The 24,705-nt window shown below is 37.8% G+C and overlaps 1 protein-coding gene across 1 annotated transcript in view; it reads left to right on the top strand.

The window, feature by feature from the left end:
* Window positions 1-24,705, top strand: part of CSMD2 (CUB and Sushi multiple domains 2) — a gene marked incomplete at both ends in the record, with an annotated part of 651,882 nt that overhangs the window by 41,333 nt on the left and 585,844 nt on the right. Inside the window, one exon of the mRNA XM_081334380.1 lies at window positions 13,859-14,075. Coding sequence (XP_081190506.1) covers window positions 13,859-14,075 — 217 coding nt within the window. The remainder of the gene's footprint in view (window positions 1-13,858; window positions 14,076-24,705) is intronic.

A 24,705-nucleotide genomic window follows, 5' to 3' on the forward strand; every position in this document is an offset into this window, starting at 1 on the left:
ATAAGTGCTTTCCTTCAAATGTGTGAGACTCTGAAGTTCTTGGAGGACAGAAATGACACCCTTAAGTCACACCATGTAGTTTCTTAATTTTCTTATGACTTCATGAACTTATGGCTTTAGTGGTCCAAAAATGGGGGCATGTCATGAATTTGGTTTGGCTATTATGCCAACAAAATACACGGTTCTTCCTTACATGATGTAATCTTGAACAATCCTTTTTCACTGGAAACATTGAATTCTTACTATCAATCAAATGTTATACATATCAATTTTGTTGTACTTTTCTGCAAACGTTTTTAAAGTATGTTTGGTGCCTTTTTTCTGAATTTCACTGCCACTTTCACTGCGGTTAAGCTGTCCCGTATAGATCTATTTTGAATCTTGGGAAGTCTTGAAAGCCAGTCTAAACTGGATTCATAGGGATGGGGAAACCACTTCTGATGGAATGTCATCTGCAACTTTTCTTTTGCTTGTTTTGCTTATTCCTTTTCAGAACAGAGAAGTCTGTGTAACTTGACAGCATGAGTAGATATTGAGTACAAGTGTGTCAATAAAATTTTGCTTTCAAGAGCCGCCTTTAGAGAGTAGAGATGGGAGAGTTTGCCTAAGATATAGATACTAAAGATTAATATCTATTTGTCCTAGCTTTATTCCATGATATATGCAGCCTGAATCATCTAGAGTTGTTCATGCCACATTGTTTACTGACAATTGTTCTTGTGTTTAATTGTTTGCATCTTAGCACTTCTATTACATAGAAGTGGTAGTAGTGAGTGGTAATTTTTGCTAAAGGCATGATGGACTTCTTTTCCCTTTTAAAATTTTCTGATTTACAACCATGTAAAAAAAATCTGCTTGGTTTTTTTTTTGTTCTGTGTTGAAACCATTGGCTACAGTTTATATAGCTATTTTGTTTATAGCTATTATGACAACAATTTAGGGATGATTGCAGGCAACCCTTGAGATGATTTGTACAGATGGTACTGAGACATAGCCAGTTTATTAAAAATTAAAAATGGCATCAGTGAAGTCATGATACATAGTTTGTTACAAAGGAATTGTAACCAAGCTTATCTCTTGGTGAATCAAATGATAATCATGTTGATTGGATTACTGAGAAAGATGGAGCTTACATATATATTGTTAATGTACAATTTCCAAAACTGTATTCTTTTTCAATATTAAATAATTTGCTTTATGAAGTAAGAGTTTCAGAATACTGTAGAGTTCTCCAGGTCTCTACTTCTACTGCATTCCTGTGACACAGTGAATCACAAAATAGCTAACAATATTTTAGTTTATTAAGTTGTGGTAACTCAGTACAGAAAATTTGGTTGAGTAAACTATGGCTTTGTTAACCAAGTTGTGGGACCACATTTTCATGAATTAGTCATAACTGAAAGCACATCATGCTCCTAAAAAAAGGATCTGTTACTTTCCTTTCCTGTCACTTCAACTCCTCTTCAGCAGTTCCTTCATTCATTGTTGCAATGACAAGATGATAATTGAATAGAATTCTGCCATTAAATACACCTACATGATGCTGAACTTCAAAATGTTAGTCTGCAATTAGAAGATTGTTGGGTACAATCTTATGTTCATTGAGTACTAAGGCATGGAAAGAACCAAAAGTTCTTGAGACAAAATCTTAATGGAAAAAAAATAATCATATCATCACTACCTCTACTACATTTGGCAAAGTTGCTTTGAAAATTACAATTTTGCTTGAGAACTGACTTGCCACGGAAGTTTAATTTTGAATGGGCTTCAGTAGAACTTCACTTCTGGCATAACTTGAGAGAAAAGTCTTTTTTGATTTACCGTATTTTCCGGCGTATAAGACGACTTTTTAAAGCATGAAAATCTTCTCAAAAGTTAGGGGTCGTCTTATACGCCCAGTCGCCTTATACGCCAGAAAATACGGTATGTTAGAACTATAAGTGAGAATAAATACTTTTTTGTTGCAAGAGCCTAACACATTAGCAGGCAAAGGATTTTTTTCCCCTCTGAATTTCTACAGGAAGAAATTTCTCCACAGTTTATTAAGCACAACTCTCATCCTTAGAGTATCAGTACACCTAAAAAAGTCCACTGGGAGGCTAAGAGAGGAGTTTCCTCCTAGTGGGTTTCCCTGGGACTTAGTTGGGAGATTGCAGATGATTATATACAGAATTAAAGGACATCCTGGTCATCTCATCTCATCTCATCTTTTTTTTTTACACAAAAAAATCTAAAGCAAATCTTTTCATTTCACTTATGAGAACTGGGGAGAAAAACAATAATGGGCTATAATTCCTGACTAACATGCAGGTTTTTGCTGATGGGAGAAGGGTCCAAAACCTCTGGAGGGAATCAAGCTATGAAAGGAACTATGTATATACATTGTAAATTACAGTAAGCCTTTTGCTTTTTCTAACTTTCCAGAACTGAAGTTTTGGTTCAGACATTTATAGTTAAAGTTAATCTGTTCCCAGTTAATGCTACAAGTCTTTCTATTAGATGTTATTTTAACCTGATCAGCAAAAAAAGTCTACACGGTCACTGTGATGATCATCATCACTGTTTCTGGCCCCTTTTTGAAGTTTTCTGCACCTTGGATAGGGTGCAACAAAGTGATGATGAAGAGTCTATGTACGTGTGCCACAACAGTGATGCTGCTCAACCACTTGTAAAGGACATGTCCTGTAGTTGCCAAGCAACTGTTGCCACATTTATTTTTCCTCCCAATCCTCTTCCTGTACTCCTCTTCCCAACTGAAGCAACTAGCCACACGCATTTACATTTGTAATGTTATGCCTAACAAAGGCACTGCTGAATTTTTGCCAAGGTCTTCAATGTGGCATGAATCATGTTCCCCCATGTATAGTAAGGCAGAGAGTTAATGCTCAGTAAAGGAGAACCTTTCATTGCTCCAAAAAAGGTTACTGACATTTTTTCAGTGTCTTCATGATAGAGAATTTGGATGATTTCTGGAAAGAAAATGAAACACTATTTTGCAAGAGTGTTGAGAGATTAGTTAAGACAAAGAAAGTTATAAATGCTGAGGGGGGGTGGGAAAGGCCCGCATAAAAGCCTCTTTTTTTAAAAAAACAAAGCAAAACGTCTTCATGTAGTTGTTTTGTGTTGATGTATGAGAGAGAAAAATTGATTAACTGAAATCTTTTGAGCTCAGAATACTTGCAGGATGATGAAGGAAAATGCCAACGTACACTTTGACTCTTGCATGCACGATGGGTGCACAACAGTTAATAAGATACATAGAGTCTGACATGGGATTTGCAAAAAATATAAGCACTTTTCTAACAAAGCAGAGGCAATCATCATCCTTCAGAACTCCTTTCCTCTAAACCCCTTTTTTGAAATGTGAAATTTTAAACTGAAGATGGATCATCAAACAGCAGCCACCAAGCCCATCCAGATTATTGAACGTGAATGAAACTTTCTGTGGCTCCTTCATTTCTTTCCCATACTTTTTGACTACTCTCATTATTGTCCAAGATAACCCAAGCTAATACCTATTATTGTGATGGAGAATATATTGCCTTCCTGGTTGTCAGCTCTGGGGAAGAAATCATATCCGCCTCCCCTGCACTCTGCAGCAAACCATTCTTCTTTTGGACATCTCTATTTGAAAATGCTTCTTTGCTAATACCATGAATATTTAATAATTTGAGTGTATTGAATTGAAATATATTATACAACTTTGTTAGGGTTTTCCCCCCCTCCACACTGTTTCCCATGGTAGCATAAAAATGTCTTCAGCTATTGTTAGGACAGTGAAATGAATGGTTGGTTTGCATCACATAATCTTGAGATTTTGCCCTTCCTGTGACATGATAGTGCAATTCAGATAGCAGATTGTTGAACATAAAACAACAGTGTATGCATTTGATTTTTATCCCACCACAATGTCCTCTGGAAAGCTAGATCTGCACATCTTGGACAAGATAGGAACATAGGGGAAACTAATTACAGGTTAAAATTTTGGATACAATATTGAATTAGACGAATGGCAAACGCTATGGGAAAGAAATAGAAAGTTCACCTTGGCTACCTCATATAAAGAGAATCTGTACAAAATGTTTTATAGGTGGCACTTCTCCCCAACAAGACTGGCAAAGATGAGAAAAGGTATATCACCACAATGTTGAAAGTGCGAGAAAGTGTCAGGGACCTATTTTCACATGTGGTGGACATGTTCCAAAGCAAAAGAATTTTGGTGACTAATAAAGACTTGGTTGGAGGAAATGTTGGGACAGAAGATAGATCTCAGACCAGAATTGTTTTTTACTGGGAATGATAGATGGGAAGTTTAACAAAGGAGAGACATATCTAGTGTTGCATATCATAATAGTGGCAAGGTTGGTGTATGCCCAGAACTGGAAAAATGAAAATACCCCAGTGGAGAACAAATTAATTAAAAAAAATGATATGTGCAGAGATGGATAGACTAACTTTAGAAATTAAAGACAAGGATGAAACAGAGTACTACGAAGTTTGGGATAAGGTGTATTATTGGTTAGACTTGAGGAGAAAAAGTCAGAACAAAGAAAGCTCATCTAGAAGAGAGAAAGTGTAGACTTTCAACCCCAAAGTGAGCGTAAGATAGAGATCAGAAAGAATATGAAATAAGAATGGAAATGGAAGTTATGTTGTAAATATATGTAAACATGTATGTAAATATGTAAATATGTAAATAGTATTAACTAAGCATAGAAAGGATATAAAAGATCAATGACTAGGGAGATATACGGTATATGGTATAGTATGTATGGTAAAATAACAGCCAGAAAAGTCACACTGTGTTCAACCTGTTTTAAACGTTTATTCAATATTTGTTTTTGTTTTTTTTTAAATACAGGATAATTATGAGAAAATAAAGTTTATGCATTTTGCAAGGAACTCCAGAGGACACATACAGTTATTGAATCAGTCCCCTTTTTTATGTACCTGGGGTTTCTACTATACCAATTATGGAAGCAATGTACTCATTTCTCTCAGATTGCTTTGAATGCTCAGAGTTCACCAGTAATCCTTTTTTTCTTTTTCTCAGAGGAGCCCAATATATACCCATTACTTAGAAACTTTTTGAAGCAAAGTTATATCCAGATGTTAATACAAGGAACTAGAGAAAGTTCAAATTGGCTTTCCAAGAAAGTTATCTGTGCCTATAATGTTGCTCTTTGTTTGGAGGCAGGGTTTATAAAAAATGAAATAAGTGTATGGCTAAGTGTGCTAATACTGGCAAAAAGCTGACTTCCATGGTCTGATACACCTTATCCTATCAGATAATTATTCTTCTGGAAAATGCCAAGAAATAACAAAGTTACATTAGAATAGAATTAGAATAGAATAGAATAGAATAGAATAGAATAGAATAGAATAGAATAGAATAGAATAGAATAGAATAGAATAGAATAGAATAGAATAGAATAGAATAGAATAGAATAGAATAGAATAGAATAGAATAACAGAATAGAATAGAATACAGAGTTGGAAGGGACCTTGGAGGTCTTCTAGTTCAGAGGTCCCCAACCTTTTGGCTACCAGGGACTGGTTCCGTGGAGAGAAGTTTTTCTGTGGCCCAGAGAGGGTGTGGTTTTGTGTGTTGCCTGCATCCCATGGATGGGGCTTTGCTTGTTTGTGCAGACTGATTGCTGGCATGCTGTAGCCCAGTGCTGGTCCATGGACCAGGGGTTGGAGACCCCTGTACTATTCAACCCTCTGCTCAGGCAGGAAACCCTATACCATTTCAGACAAATGGTTGTCCAATCTTTTCTTTAAAACTTCCAGTGTTGGAGCATTCACAACTTCTGAAGGCAAGTTGTTCCACTGATTAATTGTTCTGTCAGGAAATTTCTTCTTAGTTCTAGGTTGCTTGTCTCCTTGATTAGTTTCCATCCTATTTGAAGCTCCAAGGTGAGATGCTGAAAAGACTAGATAATGATAGCACTTAAAGAATTCTTAACCTAGAATTAGTAAGAACATAACAAGATGTCACTTAGAGTTCAATTGGGGCACAACAGATTTCATTTTAAATCAGCAATATAAATGGCCAAACAACAATAAATTTCGGAGGGCTTTTACAATGTGGTTTAATATCTTACCACCAGCAGAATTGAAGGGCAAATCCTTCAGAATCCCTTATGTTGAAAAGGTTTGTCGCTGTAAAGATGGAAGCATTGAATCACAAGATCATATCCTGCTATACTGCATTTTCTACCAAAACATCCACAACAGGTTACCAACTTCTTTTTATAGCACATTTCCAGGTTGCATAAAAAATATTCAAGGTGCAATTTCTTTTGGCAAATAAAGATCCCAAGATAATTCTTGGTTTTACAAAATTTATACTTATAGGCTGTAGAATTTGTGCATTGTTGATAGCAGACTGTATGTGACTACAGGCCTTTTTATCATGCATGTTACATTGTAATTCAAATACTCTTGGTGTATTAGGTTTTAAAAGCATCTTGGGTCAGAGACATATAATAAAGTCATTGACCATTGATTTGTGCCAAAAAGCTGCAAATGGCCCAGGTCAATAGTAGAGTTGATAGTAGTGAATGCTGATGAAAAATTGAACAACATATTACAGGTATATTACAGTATTCCCGTCCAATTCACAACATGGGTCACCCATCTTGATGACCACCGCATCTCAGTCTCATGCTTGGGCCTGAACTCTGACTGATAAAGATAGAGATAACCCCTTTTCAATAGAGCACTCTACAGGTGGTCCCAAATCACTATCCAGACAAACGAGGAATCAACCAAGCAATACTTTCAAATTCATCCCTTGCAGTCCGGAGGCTGTGAGACTGTAAACAAGGAGGAGCAGGATAAGTCCCAACACTGACAAAACTGTTTGGCTTTAAGTTCACAAACCATTCAATTCTGAAGATTTTTCCTCCTTGGTTCTGAATGGCATCACACATAGCCCAAGATGGAACTGGTACACAGTTTGGGGGTCTTCTTGGACTTAGGCTCCTTATTTTAACAGTAGGTAACAGCTATGGCCAGGAGGGCCAGGTTATATTTACAATAATCCAGATTGTGTACCATCTTACCTATTCCTGGATCAGGAGGCTTTACTTATGGTCACTCATGCCTTCGTACCTTTCAGCTGGGTTATAGTCCTCTATATGGACTGCCCTCGAATTCCATTTGAAATTTTAAGCTGGTCTAGAGGGTATAAACAGTTATGAATATACAGCTGGTTTTGCCAGTTGACTTCTGTCTTGGCTCTCTTTTCCCTTTTTATTGTTTTTAATAATGCATTGACTTTTCATGTTTTTAATCTGTACACCTTTGGAGTGGTTCTGAGTAGGAAAACTAATGTAACGAACAAAGAAACAAAGTTTGCTCAAGAAAGAAAACTTTGGTATTAGCAATTGTCTAACACCTCTTAACCCAGAAAGAGTTTCAAGGACTGGATGGACAAGGGTCTTCTTCAAGGAAATAATTTCCACAAGAAAATAGGAACCCCTTAAAAATACCCTCCCCATAAGCTCCTGGAGGAGTTAGGAGGGGAGGCAGGGATCCACCTCACAGGTAACCAAGGAAACAGTGTGCTATCCACTTCCTCAGAGGTAACAGTCTTAAAAGAATCCTGATATAGCTAGGTTTTAACTTCAGTGACTATATTGGACCTTTATCAATAAAGTGTGCTAACTGGTCATAGCCAATAGACAGAAATTCCAGAGACCCTCTTGTTTAAAGTGATATATATGCATTTTAGTTCAAAATTGTAATATTTTAGATTGAGACTTGCACAGGTAATTAACATGCAATTATAGTAGCATAAGGGACACGGTGGTTCAGTGGGTTAGGACGCTGAGCTTGTCGATCAGAAGGTCGGCAGTTTGGTGGGTCGAATCCCAAGTGCCGTGTAGCAGAGTGAGCGCCTGTTACTCGTCCCAGCTTCTGCCAACCTAGCAGTTCGAAAGCACGTAAAAATGCAAGTAGAAAAATAGGGACCACTCAGGTGGGAAGGTAACAGCGTTCCGTGCACCTTTGGCATCTAGTCATGCCGGCCACATGACCACGGAGACGTCCTCGGACAAGCACTGGCTCTTCGGCTTTGAAACGGAGATGAGCACCGGCCCCTAGAGTCGGAAACGACTAGCACGCATGCGCGGGGGAACCTTTACCTTTACCTTATAGTAGCATATGTTACATTTTTATTATAGAGGCTGCTTGTTATACTAGTATTTTATCTTACCCGTTTGATTTTGCTTTTGTGTAGTATTGCACATTTTCAAATTTTGCTGGTCATTGACCAGATAAATTATTTAATTACATTTCAACGTTGAAAAGTGAGTGGAACTGAGAGGGACTGGCACAAAGTCACCCATCCAGCTTTCATGACTAAGGGAGGAGAAAAATTCACTCTCCTAATTTCTAGGCCAGACCTTCATGTCTACATCCAACTGGCTCTCCACCATTATTTCCTTTTCTTACTCATTCCCCATGGCAATTAATGCTGTTCTTTAAATAACTGTCAGCTTTTCAAGGCAGGCCAGGTGTACAACTCTGCTGTATTGATATCAAGTATTATAACAGAATAATAAAATCAGAAGGATTTTCCTTTGCCCCCCCCCTTTATATCTACTAGAATCAAAGGGGGGGATTTTCAGTCTCACACTCCCTCCTTTGCCAGGACCAACTAATATTTTACTTTCTCATTTTTTTATTACTTAATGGACCTGCTAGTGCTTCTGGCATTCCTTTATAATGTTATTTCTGCATTTCTCTACACTGGTTGATCAAAAGGGGGCTGTGTGAAAAAGTATATTCATATATCAACAGCAACAAGCAAATTGATCAGTTGGGATACAGATTAGGACCATGTATTTGGGAGACACCGGCCAAAGTGAGGGTATATGCTGGTGTCTGCATCTCAGAGGGAAGATTAGGTGAACTGTTCTTGGTATTTCTAACACGTTCAGTTCTCACATGATCTTCCAATAGGTCTTGTGATTGAAAAACAGTGCTGTGTCTTCACACATATGCAATTCATTGGCTAGAGAATTATGGCAGTTGCATACCTTGTAAAGACTAGAATAAAGAGGAGTAATCTGGGGTCCCTTGATTTCTTTAAAGTTAAAGAAAGAAAAGCTGATTTTTGTATAGAGGTGAATTGAAAAGACTAATTCTTGGGGTAAGATTAGCGTTTCAGTCTATAGAAGTTTAGTTGTTTGTGCTGGTGTTAGGATATCAGAGGAGAGTGAACTTGGAAGCACATAATTAGGAGACTGCCTGCATCTGGCAGACTTGTGACATCCCTGTGGTGACATAGCCTTTGTAAATTACTACTATCTTCGTGTCTTTTTGACATTTCCTGATGGTTGGAATTAAAAGTTGGGAAATCAGATTACTTTCTCTGTCTTTGCTTGCTCTACCCTTACATTGCCACTGTGTTTTCTGACAGTCATGAAAATGGGAGTTGATGGGAGGATGGAAGTTGCCAGGGAGAAAGGGAGCTCCATTCTCTCTCAAAGAAACCCGGAGAATATGAAAATACAGGTTTTCCTGGAGTTTGTTAGCTAGATTTCTGTTTTGCCTCTTTTCCGAGAGTTCAAGGCTATTTACATACTGTAGGTATTTCTCCTCATGTTATCTTCACAGGAGCTCTGCAGAGGATGGACTGAGAGAGTGACTGGTCTTAAAGTTAGCTAATGAGTGTCTCTGCCTGAGGGTGGATTTGAGCCTAAGTCTCACTAGTCTTAATCCTGTAACTTCTCTCCCTATTGGCCCTCACAAAGAGAGAAGTTATTATTTGAAAGCACCCCCCAGGATTTCTAGCTTAACTAGTAATTAGATATATTTCCCAGTTTTTATTCAGGAGCTGAAGGCAGCATATTTAGTGGTATCTCCTTCCATGTTTTTCCCACAATACCTCTGTGAAGCAAGGCTGAAAGAGGAGAACTGGCCCAAAGTCACTGGGAGTTTCTGTGAAGTGAACCTGGTTTCTCTCCAGCCCTGGTCCAACCTCTTAAACAGTAATCTGTTGGACCTTTGAAGATGAAGGAAAAATGTACCTTATTTTTCCACAGTTTTTACTAATTAGAACATATTCTTTACTTGTCAACTGTTGAGTCCAAACTTCCACCTTCTCAGAAGGTTGCGTTTAGAACTTTGGACCAATTTGGAGGTGACTAAACTTCTTTCACTTGATACTAAAGATTTGGTCTTTCTGAAGTTCTGTTGCCTTCTTTCACATTTTGAAGTTATGTTTTTTATTTTATTATTTTATTTTATTATCACATTTCTAAACATATAACATATTTGTGCATAGGTAAAGGTAAAGGTAAAGGTTCCCCCGCACATGAGTGCTAGTCATTTCCGACTCTAGGGGCCGGTGCTCATCTCCGTTTCAAAGCCGAACAGCCAGCGCTTGTCCGAGGATGACTCCGTGGTCATGTGGCTGGCATGACTAGACGCCAAAGGCACACGGAACGCTGTTACCTTCCCACCGACGTGGTCCCTATTTTTCTACTTGCATTTTTACATGCTTTCGAACTGCTAGGTTGGCAGGTTGGCAGAAGCTGGGACGAGTAACAGGCGCTCACTCTGCTATGCGGCACTCGGGATTTGACCCGCCAAACTGCCGACCTTCTGATCGACAAGCTCAGCGTCCTAACCCACTGAGCCACCGCGTCCCTTACATTTGTGCATAAGGGACCTCTAAATTCACCTCAAAGTTCTCTTCAGGCAAAAGGAGCCTAAGTTGTGATGTACTGTATGTACCTGGACAGTATAAAACAGCAGTTATTGAAAACAAAAATACTATTTTCCTATTTTTAGGTGATAATTTAACTATATCACTCCAAAACAGGCAGAAGTGGCACATGTTGTACTGAGAGAAACTGTCTTCTGTTAGCCAGATTCTCTTACTCATTTCCTGTCAAAGAGAATTGATGCTGAATTTCAAAATATGCTGTATATAAATAAGCATGTGGGAGTGATTGACACAAAAAATTATCACAATCATTAACATATCACCATGAAGCAGTAAGATGAGTTAATTAGAATAAATCCTCTCCACACCACCAAATTTGTCTTGCCAGCTACCCTGTGAAGTTGGCCAACCAGAATCAATTTGAACATTTTGTTAAAAGGAAGATTTCAGCCTGACTTTCTCAGATATAGTCCGAGGCACCATATCTTGTTGTATCATATAACTAGATATGGCCACAACCAAGATTCTTCCAACTGAAAAGGCCCCCAGGAAGCTATTGATGTATCAGTCTCCTTGATTCAGTTCTGTTGTAAATGGCCAGGTGGCTTCCCTTGGCTGATTTGAGTTAATGGCATGACTATGTCTTCTGCAGTCCTCCTGGAGTCACCCTGATAAAGATGGGCATTTGGATAATCCAGCTATAGACAATCTCTCCTCTTGGGATCAATGTGGACATCCAAGATCTATGAGGGAGGAAGCCCAGAATATCAGCAACCAACCAACCACAACTGCTCCTTGGTGGAGCAGTGGGCTAATGCCTCCTTAAGTAACACCAGCTGCCTGCAATCAGTGCAGGTTCGCATCCCACCAGGCTCAAGGTTGACTCAGCCTTCCATCCTTCCGAGGTAGGTAAAATGAGGACCCAGATTGTGGGGGGCAATTAAGCTGACTTTGTAATAATGCCACTTGGGGGTGTGTGAGAAAGCCCTAATAAGCAGGCATATACATAGAATGAAGGCTACTGCTAAGCTTGTAAGCCGCCCTGAGTCTTCGGAGAAGGGCGGGATATAAATGGGATTAAAATAAAAAAAAACTGGACTTAAGTCACTTTGAAAATCTGTGGATTTCCTTTCAAGAGAAATATTGTTTGGGGTTCCAAGTAATTTTTTGTAAAAGGGGTGTGTGTGTTTACAGTAGTGCTTGCTGGTGTAGTGAGAACTGGCACCTTTATTTCTGTTACCTCTGGGTCTTGCTTTCTCCCTTGTTTTGTTTCCCTTTCTCTCCTTTTCTTCCATGCTTGATGAGCAGTTTCTCTCTTTTCTACTACCTCTTCTCCTTCATCTTTCCCAAGCAACCGGCACTCTGGGCAGGGACATGTCAATTTTTTTTGTCTCCATGTTACCAATCTCAATTTTGAGACATGCTTTTTTAAAAAAAATCCCATTTATATCCTGCCCTTCTCCGAAGACTCAGGGCGGCTTACAATCCTAAGAAGCACAAACCAATGTGCTTAGCAATATTTATTTATTTATTTATTAATTCCATTTATATCCCGCCCTTCTCCGAAGACTCAGGGCGGCTTACAAGCTTAGCAGTAGCCTTCATTCTATGTATATGCCTGCTTATTAGGGCTTTCACACACACCCCCAAGCGGCATTATTACAAAGTCAGCTTATTGCCCCCAACAATCTGGGTCCTCATTTTACCTACCTCGGAAGGATGGAAGGCTGAGTCAACCTTGAGCCTGGTGGGACGCGAACCTGCACTAATTGCAGGCAGCTGGTGGTTTTTTTTATTATTATTATTATTTTTATTACATTTATATCCCGCCCTTCTCCGAAGACTCAGGGCGGCTTACAAGCTTAGCAGTAGCCTTCATTCTATGTATATGCCTGCTTATTAGGGCTTTCATACCCCCCCAAGCGGCATTATTACAAAGTCAGCTTATTGCCCCCAACAATCTGGGTCCTCATTTTACCTACCTCGGAAGGATGGAAGGCTGAGTCAACCTTGAGCCTGGTGGGACGCGAACCTGCACTAATTGCAGGCAGCTGGTGGTTTTTATTATTATTATTATTATTATTATTATTATTATTATTATTATTATTATTATTATTATTATTATTATTATTATTATTATTATTACATTTATATCCCGCCCTTCTCCGAAGACTCAGGGCGGCTTACAAGCTTAGCAGTAGCCTTCATTCTATGTATATGCCTGTTTATTAGGGCTTTCATACCCCCCCAAGCGGCATTATTACAAAGTCAGCTTAATTGCCCCCAACAATCTGGGTCCTCATTTTACCTACCTCGGAAGGATGGAAGGCTGAGTCAACCTTGAGCCTGGTGGGACGCGAACCTGCACTAATTGCAGGCAGCTGGTGTTACCTAAGGAGGCATTAGCCCACTGCTCCACCAAGGAGCATATTAAACTTATATGTTTAGTTCCTTTTGTTTTATTGTTATTATTATACTTAATCACACAGTCAGCCAGACATTTAGACTGGATTTGGCATTTTTATCCAGCTATTGAGTCCTTCCCAAGGACCTGGGATAGGCAGATATTGTTGTTTTATGAGTAAATGGTATCATTTCAGAATGTATGCTGTTCCAAGTAAAGCTACTTTTTGCACTTGACTGATGGTGACTTAGTCAATGCTAATGGTGTTCAATTGGTGCTCCAGCTGTTTTGGGATTGCACCCAAAGTGCCTATTTCTATTGATACTTTCTTTTATTATTATTACCTTGATTCAAACATGGCTTGGCATATATGAATATCACTTGTACTTGTTTTGCTATATATAATCAGAGTCATGGATGGATAGAGGATATGTTTCCACAGATTATCTTTCCTTCTGACTTTAAGGCGAAGAAGACTGGTTTAGTGTCTATAAGAAAGCTGTGTCATGTTCTTTTAAATACCATATTGGCTGTTCTCTTTTGACAAATAACACTTTTGTAGAATTTCACAATAGCCAAAATACATAGTAATACGTCAAGAAATTAAACATGTAAATTCTATTGGTTTGAAATAACTAAATTTAAGGATCTCCTATACAAATGTACTAGGGACTTAATATTACTCTCCAATAGTTCTTGAGTTACCCATATGGAATGCTGGAAAAAGAATGCCATGTTTAATGTGTTTTGTATTTCTTCTTCTCTCCCAGCCCAAAACTGCAGTTACATTTTGCAAGGTCCAAACGGGACAATACAAAGTCCGGGGTTCCCGTACGGCTATCCAAATTATGCAAACTGTACCTGGACAATCACCGCCAAAGAACAGAACAGAATACAACTTGTTTTCCAGTCCTTTGCGCTAGAGGAAGATTTCGATGTCTTATCTGTTTATGATGGATTGCCCCAACAAGGAAGCCTAAGAACAAGGTATGGAGAGAGAGAAAAATTCTCCGTCACTTGCAGCAGGAAAATTTTCACATACAAGTTAAGATGTCTGTTGCTTGGATTAAAACACATAGATGGAGATTTTTATGTTGCAATAAAATGGGGTTTTATTTTTCTTTTATGAAGTTATCTAAACTGTCTGGATTCTGCACACTTGATAAGGGCTAAAACATGCTGCTAATTTTGTTCAGTGCTATGGTGCTATCAGTACAGTTATTGTGCTGCTTGAGACTTCTAATGAAATTAATCAGGCAATGACAACCTGTTCTTAGAAAACCAGTTGATTCTCTTATCATATTCCCCACTTTTAGAAACCATGGATTAGCACCTTCGAAAGAGGGAGAAATATTGCAACCTTTCAGCATGCTTTAAAGTGATTAAGTCCTGCAAAATTGGTGTTGACGTTTTAGCAATCAAATAAACTTTTCAAGGATGATCTATTTGCAATCTGGCCTTTTAGGTCTGTCAACAGAGCACTCATTGCTCTTGTAATCAAACCTTGCTGCTGGTTCTCCTCTTATCCCTCCTTCCACTTTTCTCAACATTATGGATTTCTCAAGGGAACTTTGCGTCATATGTCTAAAATATAATAGTTTGAGCCTGGTTGTTTATACCTCAAGTGAGAACTCAAGATTGATCTTTTAAAAGAGCCATTTCTTTCTTTTTTTTCCTGGTAACTTATGGTATTATCGTGTTTTCTAACATCAAAGTTACAAAGTGTCATTACTTTCTATCCTGTTTCTTTACAGTCCAGAGCATCATAGAGAAAACCATAATAGCACAGTGTTGATCTTCGTATAGAACTGTCATAGTATCTGATTATCTTTTCCGAGGTTTTCCCTGCTATCCTGTTAAGCGCTAATCTGCTGCATATTTCTTGTCGGCTAGCTCTTTTACAATTAATATTCAATCCTAAAAGGCAGACACTATCTATTACTTAAATGCTGCATAGTCAGTCCAAGGGATGGTTGTTGTATCTACTGCTATTAGCTTGGTCTTCTTTATATTTAATCTAGCTTTTTCCCCAGTATGAGCCTTCACTTTTATTAATAAAAATTTTAGATTATTTGCATTTTAGTTAAGAGCTGTATTATTAGCATAGCATAAATTATTGATATTTCTTCTTCCAGTTTTAAAACCACACTCATCTCCTTTCAATCCAGTTTTCCTCAATATATTTGCAACATGCAGTTTGAATAAATAAGGAGAGAGTAAAAGCCAACGCCCACCTCATGATTTTATGTGTAGAGATGTTTAAGCTTGTTGTCTGTTTATTTTCCTGCTGCAGTTTTAGAACCAAGCAAATTCAATAAGAATGGAGATGTTCTCCCATCACTGCTTGAGGCAAGAGGCACCTGGCTGAATTTTTGTGTTTTGTACACGGAGTCAGATGTTGACAACTTGTATTGGTCTCTTCTGACTTTGAAGTACAAGGAATATTTCTCAAGTGTTACATTATCCAAAAAGCCATTTGCTCCTTGGTGTAACTTCCAAACAAGTCCCATGGCGACTTAGTGCCTCAGTGAGCTCAGCTGGAAGAATCTGGGTTAAAGAAGCAGAAATGATTGTGAAAACCAGCTCTGTTGGTGAGAGAGAGGAATAAAATTCTAATGGTTAAAAAAAAATGTGTACTGTTTGTAACAGCTAAAAGTTTTTCTTTCTTTCTTTCTTTCTTTCTTTCTTTCTTTCTTTCTTTCTTTCTTTCTTTCTTTCTTTTTCTTTTCTTTTCTTTCCCTCAAAAAGTGGTAAATAAAATCCAAGCAATTTGTTCTGTTGTGTGACCCAAATTGGAGGAATCTCCACTGATTTAGGGAAGCAGAACAATGCTTTAACATAAAGTAAAAACATTCAAAATGATGCTATTAATTTCTGTTCTTCTAAGAAGGCAAATGTTTTAAATACAGATGTCCCTAGTGTTGAGAAGCTAGAAACAATAATATTAGCAGTTTTTCTGGAGAAGGAAAAGAACCCAGCATTTTTCTGTTTATACTGTACGTTACTGCATTTGAGGATATCACAACAATTGAGCTGGGTTAAATAAGAATTCTAAAACTGGATGGATGTGGAAAGCTAATTAGTTCTGTCTGCCATAATTAAAATGGTGTTCCTGGACAATTGGTCCCCTTTCTTCAAGCTAGCAAGATATTTAAGGCAAAAAAAAAAAAAAGAAATGACTTCCAAATTCAAAAGAACTTTTTTGTCAAGATCATTTCTTTGGGGGAAATTCTATTCAAACAGAATTGATTCTGCAGTGAAGGAGTTATTGAAACATTAAGTCATGTTTTATTATATCGCCTTTATTGTAAGAATAAAGATGCCCAGTTACAACTAATAACTTCCCATTTTGTCAGATTCTCAGGCCATCTGGATTCATTCTATTTTCTTGTTACTGTATCACTAGCATGGTATTATTTCTCTGAATATGGCTAGGTTTTGCATGACAATGTGTAAAATAAATTGTGCCTTGAGCATATTGCTTTTATAAATTTTATTGTGATTTTCTGGTCCATTCCTTTAAAGGAACAAACAGCACTTCATTTCTAGGGAAAATGGAGTCCAAGGCCTGCTCTTGGTTTGGAAGTTCCTAGATTTCTTTTGTACATGTTTCTTACAATGCAAAGTATAAGCAAAGCAGTTTATCTTCCTATTAACTGAAATATATTAATTTTCAAAAGGAGGAACAAAGTATAGGGATTTTGAGATATTAGCTCCCATTTCATGAATATAAATGGATAATTAAATATTAAGATTTTATCAGAGTTACAAGGAGGCTTTGCCTATCCTGCTTGTTTCTTCTTAATTAAAAATGTCAACTTTAATTCTCCTGAAAAAGTTTTTTTAACAGAAAAAAGAATAGGTAGGTAGTAAAATGGCTGTCCAGAAAAAAGCAATCTGAACATTCATTATATATATATATATATATATATATATATATATATATATATATATATATATATATATATATATATATATATATATATATATATATATATATATATATATATATATATACACACACACACACACACACACACACACACACATATATACATATATAAGGTAAAGGTAAATGTTCCCCCGCACATGCGTGCTAGTCGTTTCCGACTCTAGGGGCCAGTGCTCATCTCCGTTTCAAAGCCGAAGAGCCAGCGCTTGTCCGAGGACGTCTCCGTGGTCATGTGGCCGGCATGACTAGACGCCAAAGGCGCACGGAACACTGTTACCTTCCCACCGTAGTGGTCCCTATTTTTCTACTTGCATTTTTACGTGCTTTCGAACTGCTAGGTTGGCAGAAGCTGGGATGAGTAACAGGCGCTCACTCTGTTACGCGGCACTCGGGATTCGACCCGCCAAACTGCCGACCTTCCGATCGACAAGCTCAGCATCCTAACCCACTGAGCCACCGCGTCCCTATATAAATTTATACATATATACATATATACATATATACATATATACATATATACATATATACATATATACATATATACATATATACATATATACATATATATATATATATATATATATATATATATATATATATATATATATATATATATATCCAAGACTGCATCTAGCAAGCAACCAGGAAATTTTTATTTATTTATTTATATTTAAATTTATATACCGCCCTATTCCCGTAGGACTCAGGGCGGTTTACAGGGAAAATTAAAAGTTAAAATACTTCATATACAATTAAAACGATTGAAACTAAGATTAAATTAATCCCTGAACTTAACTAAAACCCCATTAATTAAATAATTAAAACCCCTTAGTCTGGGCCAGACAACTCAAAAAACCAAGTTTTCAAGTCCCTACGAAATGAGCGAAGATCGGGGGCGGTCCTAAGCTCCGTGGGAAGCTGGTTCCAAAAGGGCAGCGCGCCCACAGAGAACGCCCTTCCCCTGGGAATAACCCGCCGGCATTCCTTAACCGGCGGTACCCTAAGAAGGCCCTCCCTGTGGGAGCGCACAGGACGATGGGAAGTTGATGCCAGCAGCAGGTGTTCCCTTAGATAATCCGGACCCAAATTGATCAATCAGTCCTTTATTACAGTCAATGACCAGACTTAGATGGGATATCTTCAAAAATTCCAGTAAATTTATATACTTTCTCCTATGATAGGGGATTTGAAATGCATGGAAAGTAATATTAATGAACATTATTTAAACTTAAATAAAATTAAATATGCAGCTTGATCCCATTTTCTTTTTCAGCTCCTGGCTTGCCACTTAAATTCAGTACATGGCTCTTCTCCCAAACAAATTGCTCATCCATGTAACATAGGTTTATTAGAAAATGTCAGAAGATTTACATATGTTTTGAACAAGTCTGCCCACTTTGCATTTTTTTCAGGGCCACTAAATTGTGGTCCTGAAATTGGAGAGCATCATGGTTTGATTTTGATGGCATGAAATTTCAAATAGGACATAGTTTGCTTCCTGGAGTTGTTCTGCTGTGGATCCTCCAAAGTCCTCCAGAAGATCAGAGGTCTTTTTTTGCTTAGAAAGTCTGATTTTACTGGTTGATAGAAAGTTTGTTGATGAAAGCAGTAAGCAAGATTTATTTTTATATATTTTTTATTAAATTTATATGCCACCCATCTCACTATCCAAAGTGACTCTGGGCTGATACCAAATGCTGACTCCAGGAATTCCATGTTAAAATCTTCCTTAGTTCATGTCACATTTCTTGAAAGTGAGCATAATAAAAATTCAAGAACTTGACTTAAAAGCAGAGCAGATTCAAAAATTTACTACAGAACATTGTCATCTCAAGAGAATGTTTGAGTTTTAGTTGTTGTTGTATGCCTGAAACATAAATATTACAATCTTGTATTGTGCCCCAAATATGATTGAACACATGAGAAACTAATGGTGTAAGAAAAATAGTTTGGGAAGAATCATATCCTCCTAGTATTTTTAAAAAATAATTCTTATCCTCTGTGATTTGTTTCTAGTGACAATCTTTTCCCACTGCCTTTTTCTTATTATTTTTTCTAAAGCAATTGAAAGTATAGGAGGATATTTCTTTTCTAGGTCATCAATTATATAAATATATTTTGTCGTACTCCTCCTTTCTCTGCTTTTGAAATGCATTCCATTCATCATCAAACTCCCAGCCTGGAGATGGATAACTGTATACCATTTATCAAAATTTATACCAGTTATTGCCCAGAAAGGAGGAGAGAAAGAATTGTAGGAGAGTGTTTTTGGAAGAAAGAAATGGTACAATATAAGGAATAATACCATTTCAGGGGGGAAAACAAAAGAAAACAAAAAACAAAAGAAAACTAGGAACAGTTATTTGTTGGGGGGGGGGGGGCAAAAACAAGTGGGGAATTCAGTATTTGGAAAAATACTGAACCAAAACCTGCCATTTATTATACTAGGAGAGTCATCCCCTACTATTTTTTGCCCCAGGATGTTGTTATAAGTTTGATTTCAAGTTTCTACTGGGACTGTTTTTGAGCTTGCTGGAACATTAAAAGTGGTAGCAATGATGTCTTGACTTTCTGCCATATATATGTTTCTCACTCTCCAACCTCATTGACTGTCTTCCAGTCCTAATCTGTTGCCCCCTTGAAAGAAGTTCCTCAAGATCCTCTTGAATAAGAGTGTGCAAAGTAATTCAAATCTGAACCACCATATCTCATTTCAAGCCTGAAGTAGTTTTTTTCCCCCAAGAGAAAACAGCTGTTTTGCATTTGAAATAGACTGCTTTGGTTATTTTGAAATTCCAAACATACTGAAATAATTGAAGTGGATGGTATTGGGTCTAAAATGATTGTTTTACATTCAGTATAGCTATCTTTTTAATAAAGTATCTTCGATTCAGAACATTTTGCACACTGCTGTTAGTGAACCCCAGGGAACCAGAAAGGCAGAAAAAGTCTGGATTAAAAAAAACACTTATTTATACTCATATTTTGAGTATCTCATAATTAAATGAATGCAAGAATTACCATCATACATGAAAATATGTCCTCCATTTCTCCCTTGAAAGGAATAATGAAAGCAGATTATTTTTCATTGGATTGAATGAGATCTGATAGAAAAAATACAAAGGATTTTTTTTTTGCATGGCACTAAATTGGAATAATCAAATGGGTCAATACTTTACATTCAGGGCAGTAGAATTAATCCATTGATACAATGCCAAAGTCTCTTTCAGTGTTTACCATTTCTGATATATTAAGAAGACATGGTTAAGAAGAAATAGTGTGTGAATGAAGGAATATTCTTTCTTTAAAGTCTTAAATAAATCCTATTTTCAGAAATCCAGAATGACAGCTCTGGGTGAGACAGATTTTATTCAATTGTTGTTGTTGTTGTTGTTGTTAGTTGTGAAGTCGTGTCCGGCCCATCGCGACCCTATGAACAACGTTCCTCCAGGCCTTCCTGTCCTCTACCATTTTCTGGAGTCCATTTAAGCTCACACCTACTGCTTCAGTGACTCCATCCAGCCACCTCATTCTCTGTCGTCCCATTCTTCTCTTGCCCTCAACCTTTCCCAGCATGAGGCTCTTCTCCAGTGAGTCCTTCCTTCTCATTAGGTGGCCAAAGGATTTGAGTTTCAGCTTCAGGATCTGGCCTTCTAAAGAGCAGTCAGGGTTGATCTCCTCTAGGACTGACCGGTTCGATCGCTTTTTGAGATTCAAGGTACTAGTAATGGTGTTTAAAGCCCTACATGGCAGGGGTCCGGAGTACCTTAGGGAACACCTGCTGCCGGCATCAACCTCCCTGCGCCCTGTGCGTTCCCACAGAGAGGGTCTCCTCAGGGTGCCACCGATCAGAGAATGTCGATTGGTGGCCCCCAGGGGGAGATCCTTCTCTGTGGGCGCTCCGGAACTATGGAATCAGTTACCGGTAGAGCTCCGGATGGCGCCCGATCTTCGCTCCTTTCGCCGCGATCTGAAGACGTTTTTGTTCGAACAAGCCGGCCTGGCCTGATGGGGGATTGGTGGGGTTTTTATTTTTGTATTTTTATTGTTGTATTTTTGGGGTTTTTATAAATGCAGTGTATTAATTGTTTTAATGGGCATTTATTTAATTTTCTTTTAATATTTGTAATTTTGTATTTTATTCTTGCCCTGTACACCGCCCTGAGTCCTTCGGGAGAAGGGCGGTATAGAAATATTAATAAACAAACAAACAAAACAAACAGTCCAAGGGACTCGCAGGAGTCTTCTCCAGCACCAGAGTTCAAAGGCCTCACTTCTTTGGCGCTCAGCCTTTCTTATGGTCCAGCTTTCACTGCCATACATTGCAACTGGGAAGACCATAGCCTTGACTATACGCACTTTTGTTGGCAGGGTGATGTCTCTGCTTTTTAGTGTGCTGTCTAGATTTGCCATGGCTTTCCTCCCCAGGAGCAAGGGTCTTTTAATTTCTTGGCTACAGTCCCCATCTGCAGTGATCTTGGAGCCCAGGAAAACAAAATCTGTCACTACCTCCATTTCTTCCCCATCTATTTGCCAGGAATTGAGAGGGCCAGATGCCATGATCTTGGTTTTCTTAATGTTTAGTTTCAACCCAAGTTTTGCACTCTCCTTTATTCAATACAAACCAAAAAATATTTTTGTGTTGTCAGGAAGTGTTCTCCCATCACTCATTTTTCTTCTTGCTCCAAGAGGAATTGTTTTTGAAGAAGGCTTCCTTTGAGTCAGTGCTGACTGCTAGTTTCAAAGTAACTAAACACAGAACAGACTATTATAAAAGTTTGAAAAATGTACAGCAAGAAAAAAAGATTTTCCTTATTAAAAAAAAAGAACACAGTGCCAAATTGTTTTTCTCTCTGCTTACACTTATGTAGATCAGAGATGCACATATACTTGGATCTATACAGGGGAGAGAGAGAGAGAGGAAGAGAAGTGGGAAGGAAAAATACTCAGTCATTTTTATCTTATTCATTTCCAAATAGATGGCGAATCCATAATGATACTGAATTACAGTAAAGAATTGGATATACACCACACCCTGCCCAGGATTTGTTTGTTTTTACATCTTGTGATATGGCTGACTTGCTTAAATCATTTGGAACTTGGCTGTAGTGCCAGGAACAGCCTGCTGTAAATATGTGTTAGCTTTCATTGGTTCATACAGCAGGTTGAGTTGTATAGCTTTATGTGTATATGCTGCATAAAAGCTTTCATCACCAAGCCCCACCAGGTTCTTTCCCTATCTCTATATTATTGTGAAGGTGAATGGTTAAAAGATGATACTCCTCTAATAGATACGACCTGGAGTCTGTATATTTTGGCATCACCTCTGTTTTGTCAGTTATATGTTTCTCTGAATGCTTTAAAATATTTATGGTAAGAATGATAAAACACAGAAAGCCTGCAACAATATGCTGCAATATATCTTTGCCTTCTAACTAGCAATTCTGTCCAGGTTCCATCTAGCCATCTTCCATAAGGCCCAGTTCTGTTTTCTGGGATTTCCACTGCCTTTTGCTTATGGATACCAACCCACTCCTTTTTCTGACTGTCAGCCATCTTCACTTCTCTCTAAATGTTTATTTTTAAACAAAATCTGTAAAAACGTACTACTTCCAATCTCATTGTGTCTCCCAGAATGCTGATAGGTTCTTTCTTTGTGATCGCCTTTTTTTACTCACTATCTGATGCCCTGCAGACCCTCTGCATTCTATATCAGAAGGAGTGATGAATGTTTCTTCCAAGGTGGGAACAGAAATTTATCTTATTTTTTGCTCTTGTGGTTCTTGTTCAGAACATCACAGAGAAGATATTCACTACCATTTTTACAGTAAGATTAGGGGCGAAGTAACATCTCTCATGCATTATTCAGCGACTATCTATTGGCAGTGGCAATTGCTGCAATTGAGACAGTGCCAGAAACATACACCATTTGCTAATATCAGGGCTTTTTTTCTCATAGAACGCTCAGAATGGAGTTCCGGCACCTTTTTTGGATGGAACCTTGTAGGGTAGGCAAGGCAGGTTGTATGACATGTGTGAGTTCCGGCACCTTTTTCTTTTACAAAAAAAGCACTGGCTAATATACATCCTTCTCAAGTCTGTGAATGAGTGTTGTTGGAATTAGGAGAATCACCATCTTATACACTACTGCCATTGTGAAATTGGGTCTCCTTGGGAATATGTCTTAGCTGATGAAAGACATTTTATTATTCTAAGAGATTTTTTTTATTGAACAGTTGTGTGGTTTGACTGACAAGATGACCATATCTGACCATGTTAATTAACTGAAAGATTATTTCTTAAATTACATAGTTCCTGTACCAATTAATACTTATATTAATGTTAGAGAACTTGGTTGACAATAATTTCCAGTTAGGGGCCATAAACCTAAAAATTCAATATGCTTTTTTTAAAGTCAGATGCTTCTAAATGCATTTTTTCAAATGTCTCATTTTCTTCCATTGCTTCCTTTAATTCATATCACTTCAAATAAAGAACAGTGAATGAAGTTCTGAGCAGGTGGCAACCCCTGACTGACATTGTCTGAGCTTATAAGCAAAACAGGTTGATCCTAATTTGACTTGGATCAGTGAATAATAGCGGGGTCAAGATTTAATGCAGGCTGGAAAGTTGGGGGAAAAAATCCTGGAGTTAGTGTTAATATATAGGTTTCTCCAGAAATCTCTCAATATTTCAAATATATTTGCTATACTGCAGGAGAATTTGTGGTTTAACTCTGAATATTTTATTGCCGTTTCACAGTGCATTAAGTCTCTGTCCGTCCATCCAGTCATCCATACAGCCAGCTGGCCATCCACATAGCCAGCCAGCCCAGAAGGATAGTGAGATATTTATATGGTACCTGCATGGCTGTATCTACGTAGATATGCATTGTATTTTTCACTAAATTTAATGTCTTAGATTCAGTTCCAAGTACACTGTAATATGGCAATCAAAATCCATAAAAAAATAGTCTTAACCTGTTCATCACCACCCAATTAGTTTTACTGTGGTCAGCAACCTCTAGTCTAAACTATATACAACAAGCTTTTGGACTGCATTTCAACTGAGTACATAAGCAGGCAAACTTCAGGGAAGATGCCTCTCTTCTTGATTATGCTCTAACTTTTCAACTTTTAGTTTGAAAAATATTCCACCAAACCCCATTCAGAATTTATACATTTTGTTGACCTTAGGTGGGCCTTCAATCTTTTCTCTATGCCCAAATTATGGAACAAATTGAAGAACACTTAATAGGCATTTATGCTCCATGGGAATTCTCAGATGGCGGTCATGTAACAAGGACATTACAAAAATTCCATTTGAAACAGATGTGCGACAAGGTTGCATTCCCACCCTTCTTTTTAGTTTACTTACCATTCTTTCTGTTGCCAAGTGAAAAACAAAATGCTCAAAATGGAAATATTTTTGGGGGGGAAAAAAACCCCTCCTGCAAAAACAAGATTATGGTGCTTGCTAATTCTAAGCTATATTGTGGCAGTTAAGCAATCATCTAATACAACAAGTCAAGGCATTCAAGTATTGAGGTAGTGATTTCCTTGTCATTGGTAACTATAAATCCCATGCTGTCAGCCCTCCCAGGTAAAACAGACAGGAAACATGATAACAAAAGCTAATTCTACTTTATGATAAGACTGCATTAAA

Source organism: Vipera berus (assembly GCF_964194415.1).
Source record: "Vipera berus genome assembly, chromosome: 9".
Taxonomy (NCBI): Eukaryota; Metazoa; Chordata; class Lepidosauria; order Squamata; family Viperidae; genus Vipera; species Vipera berus.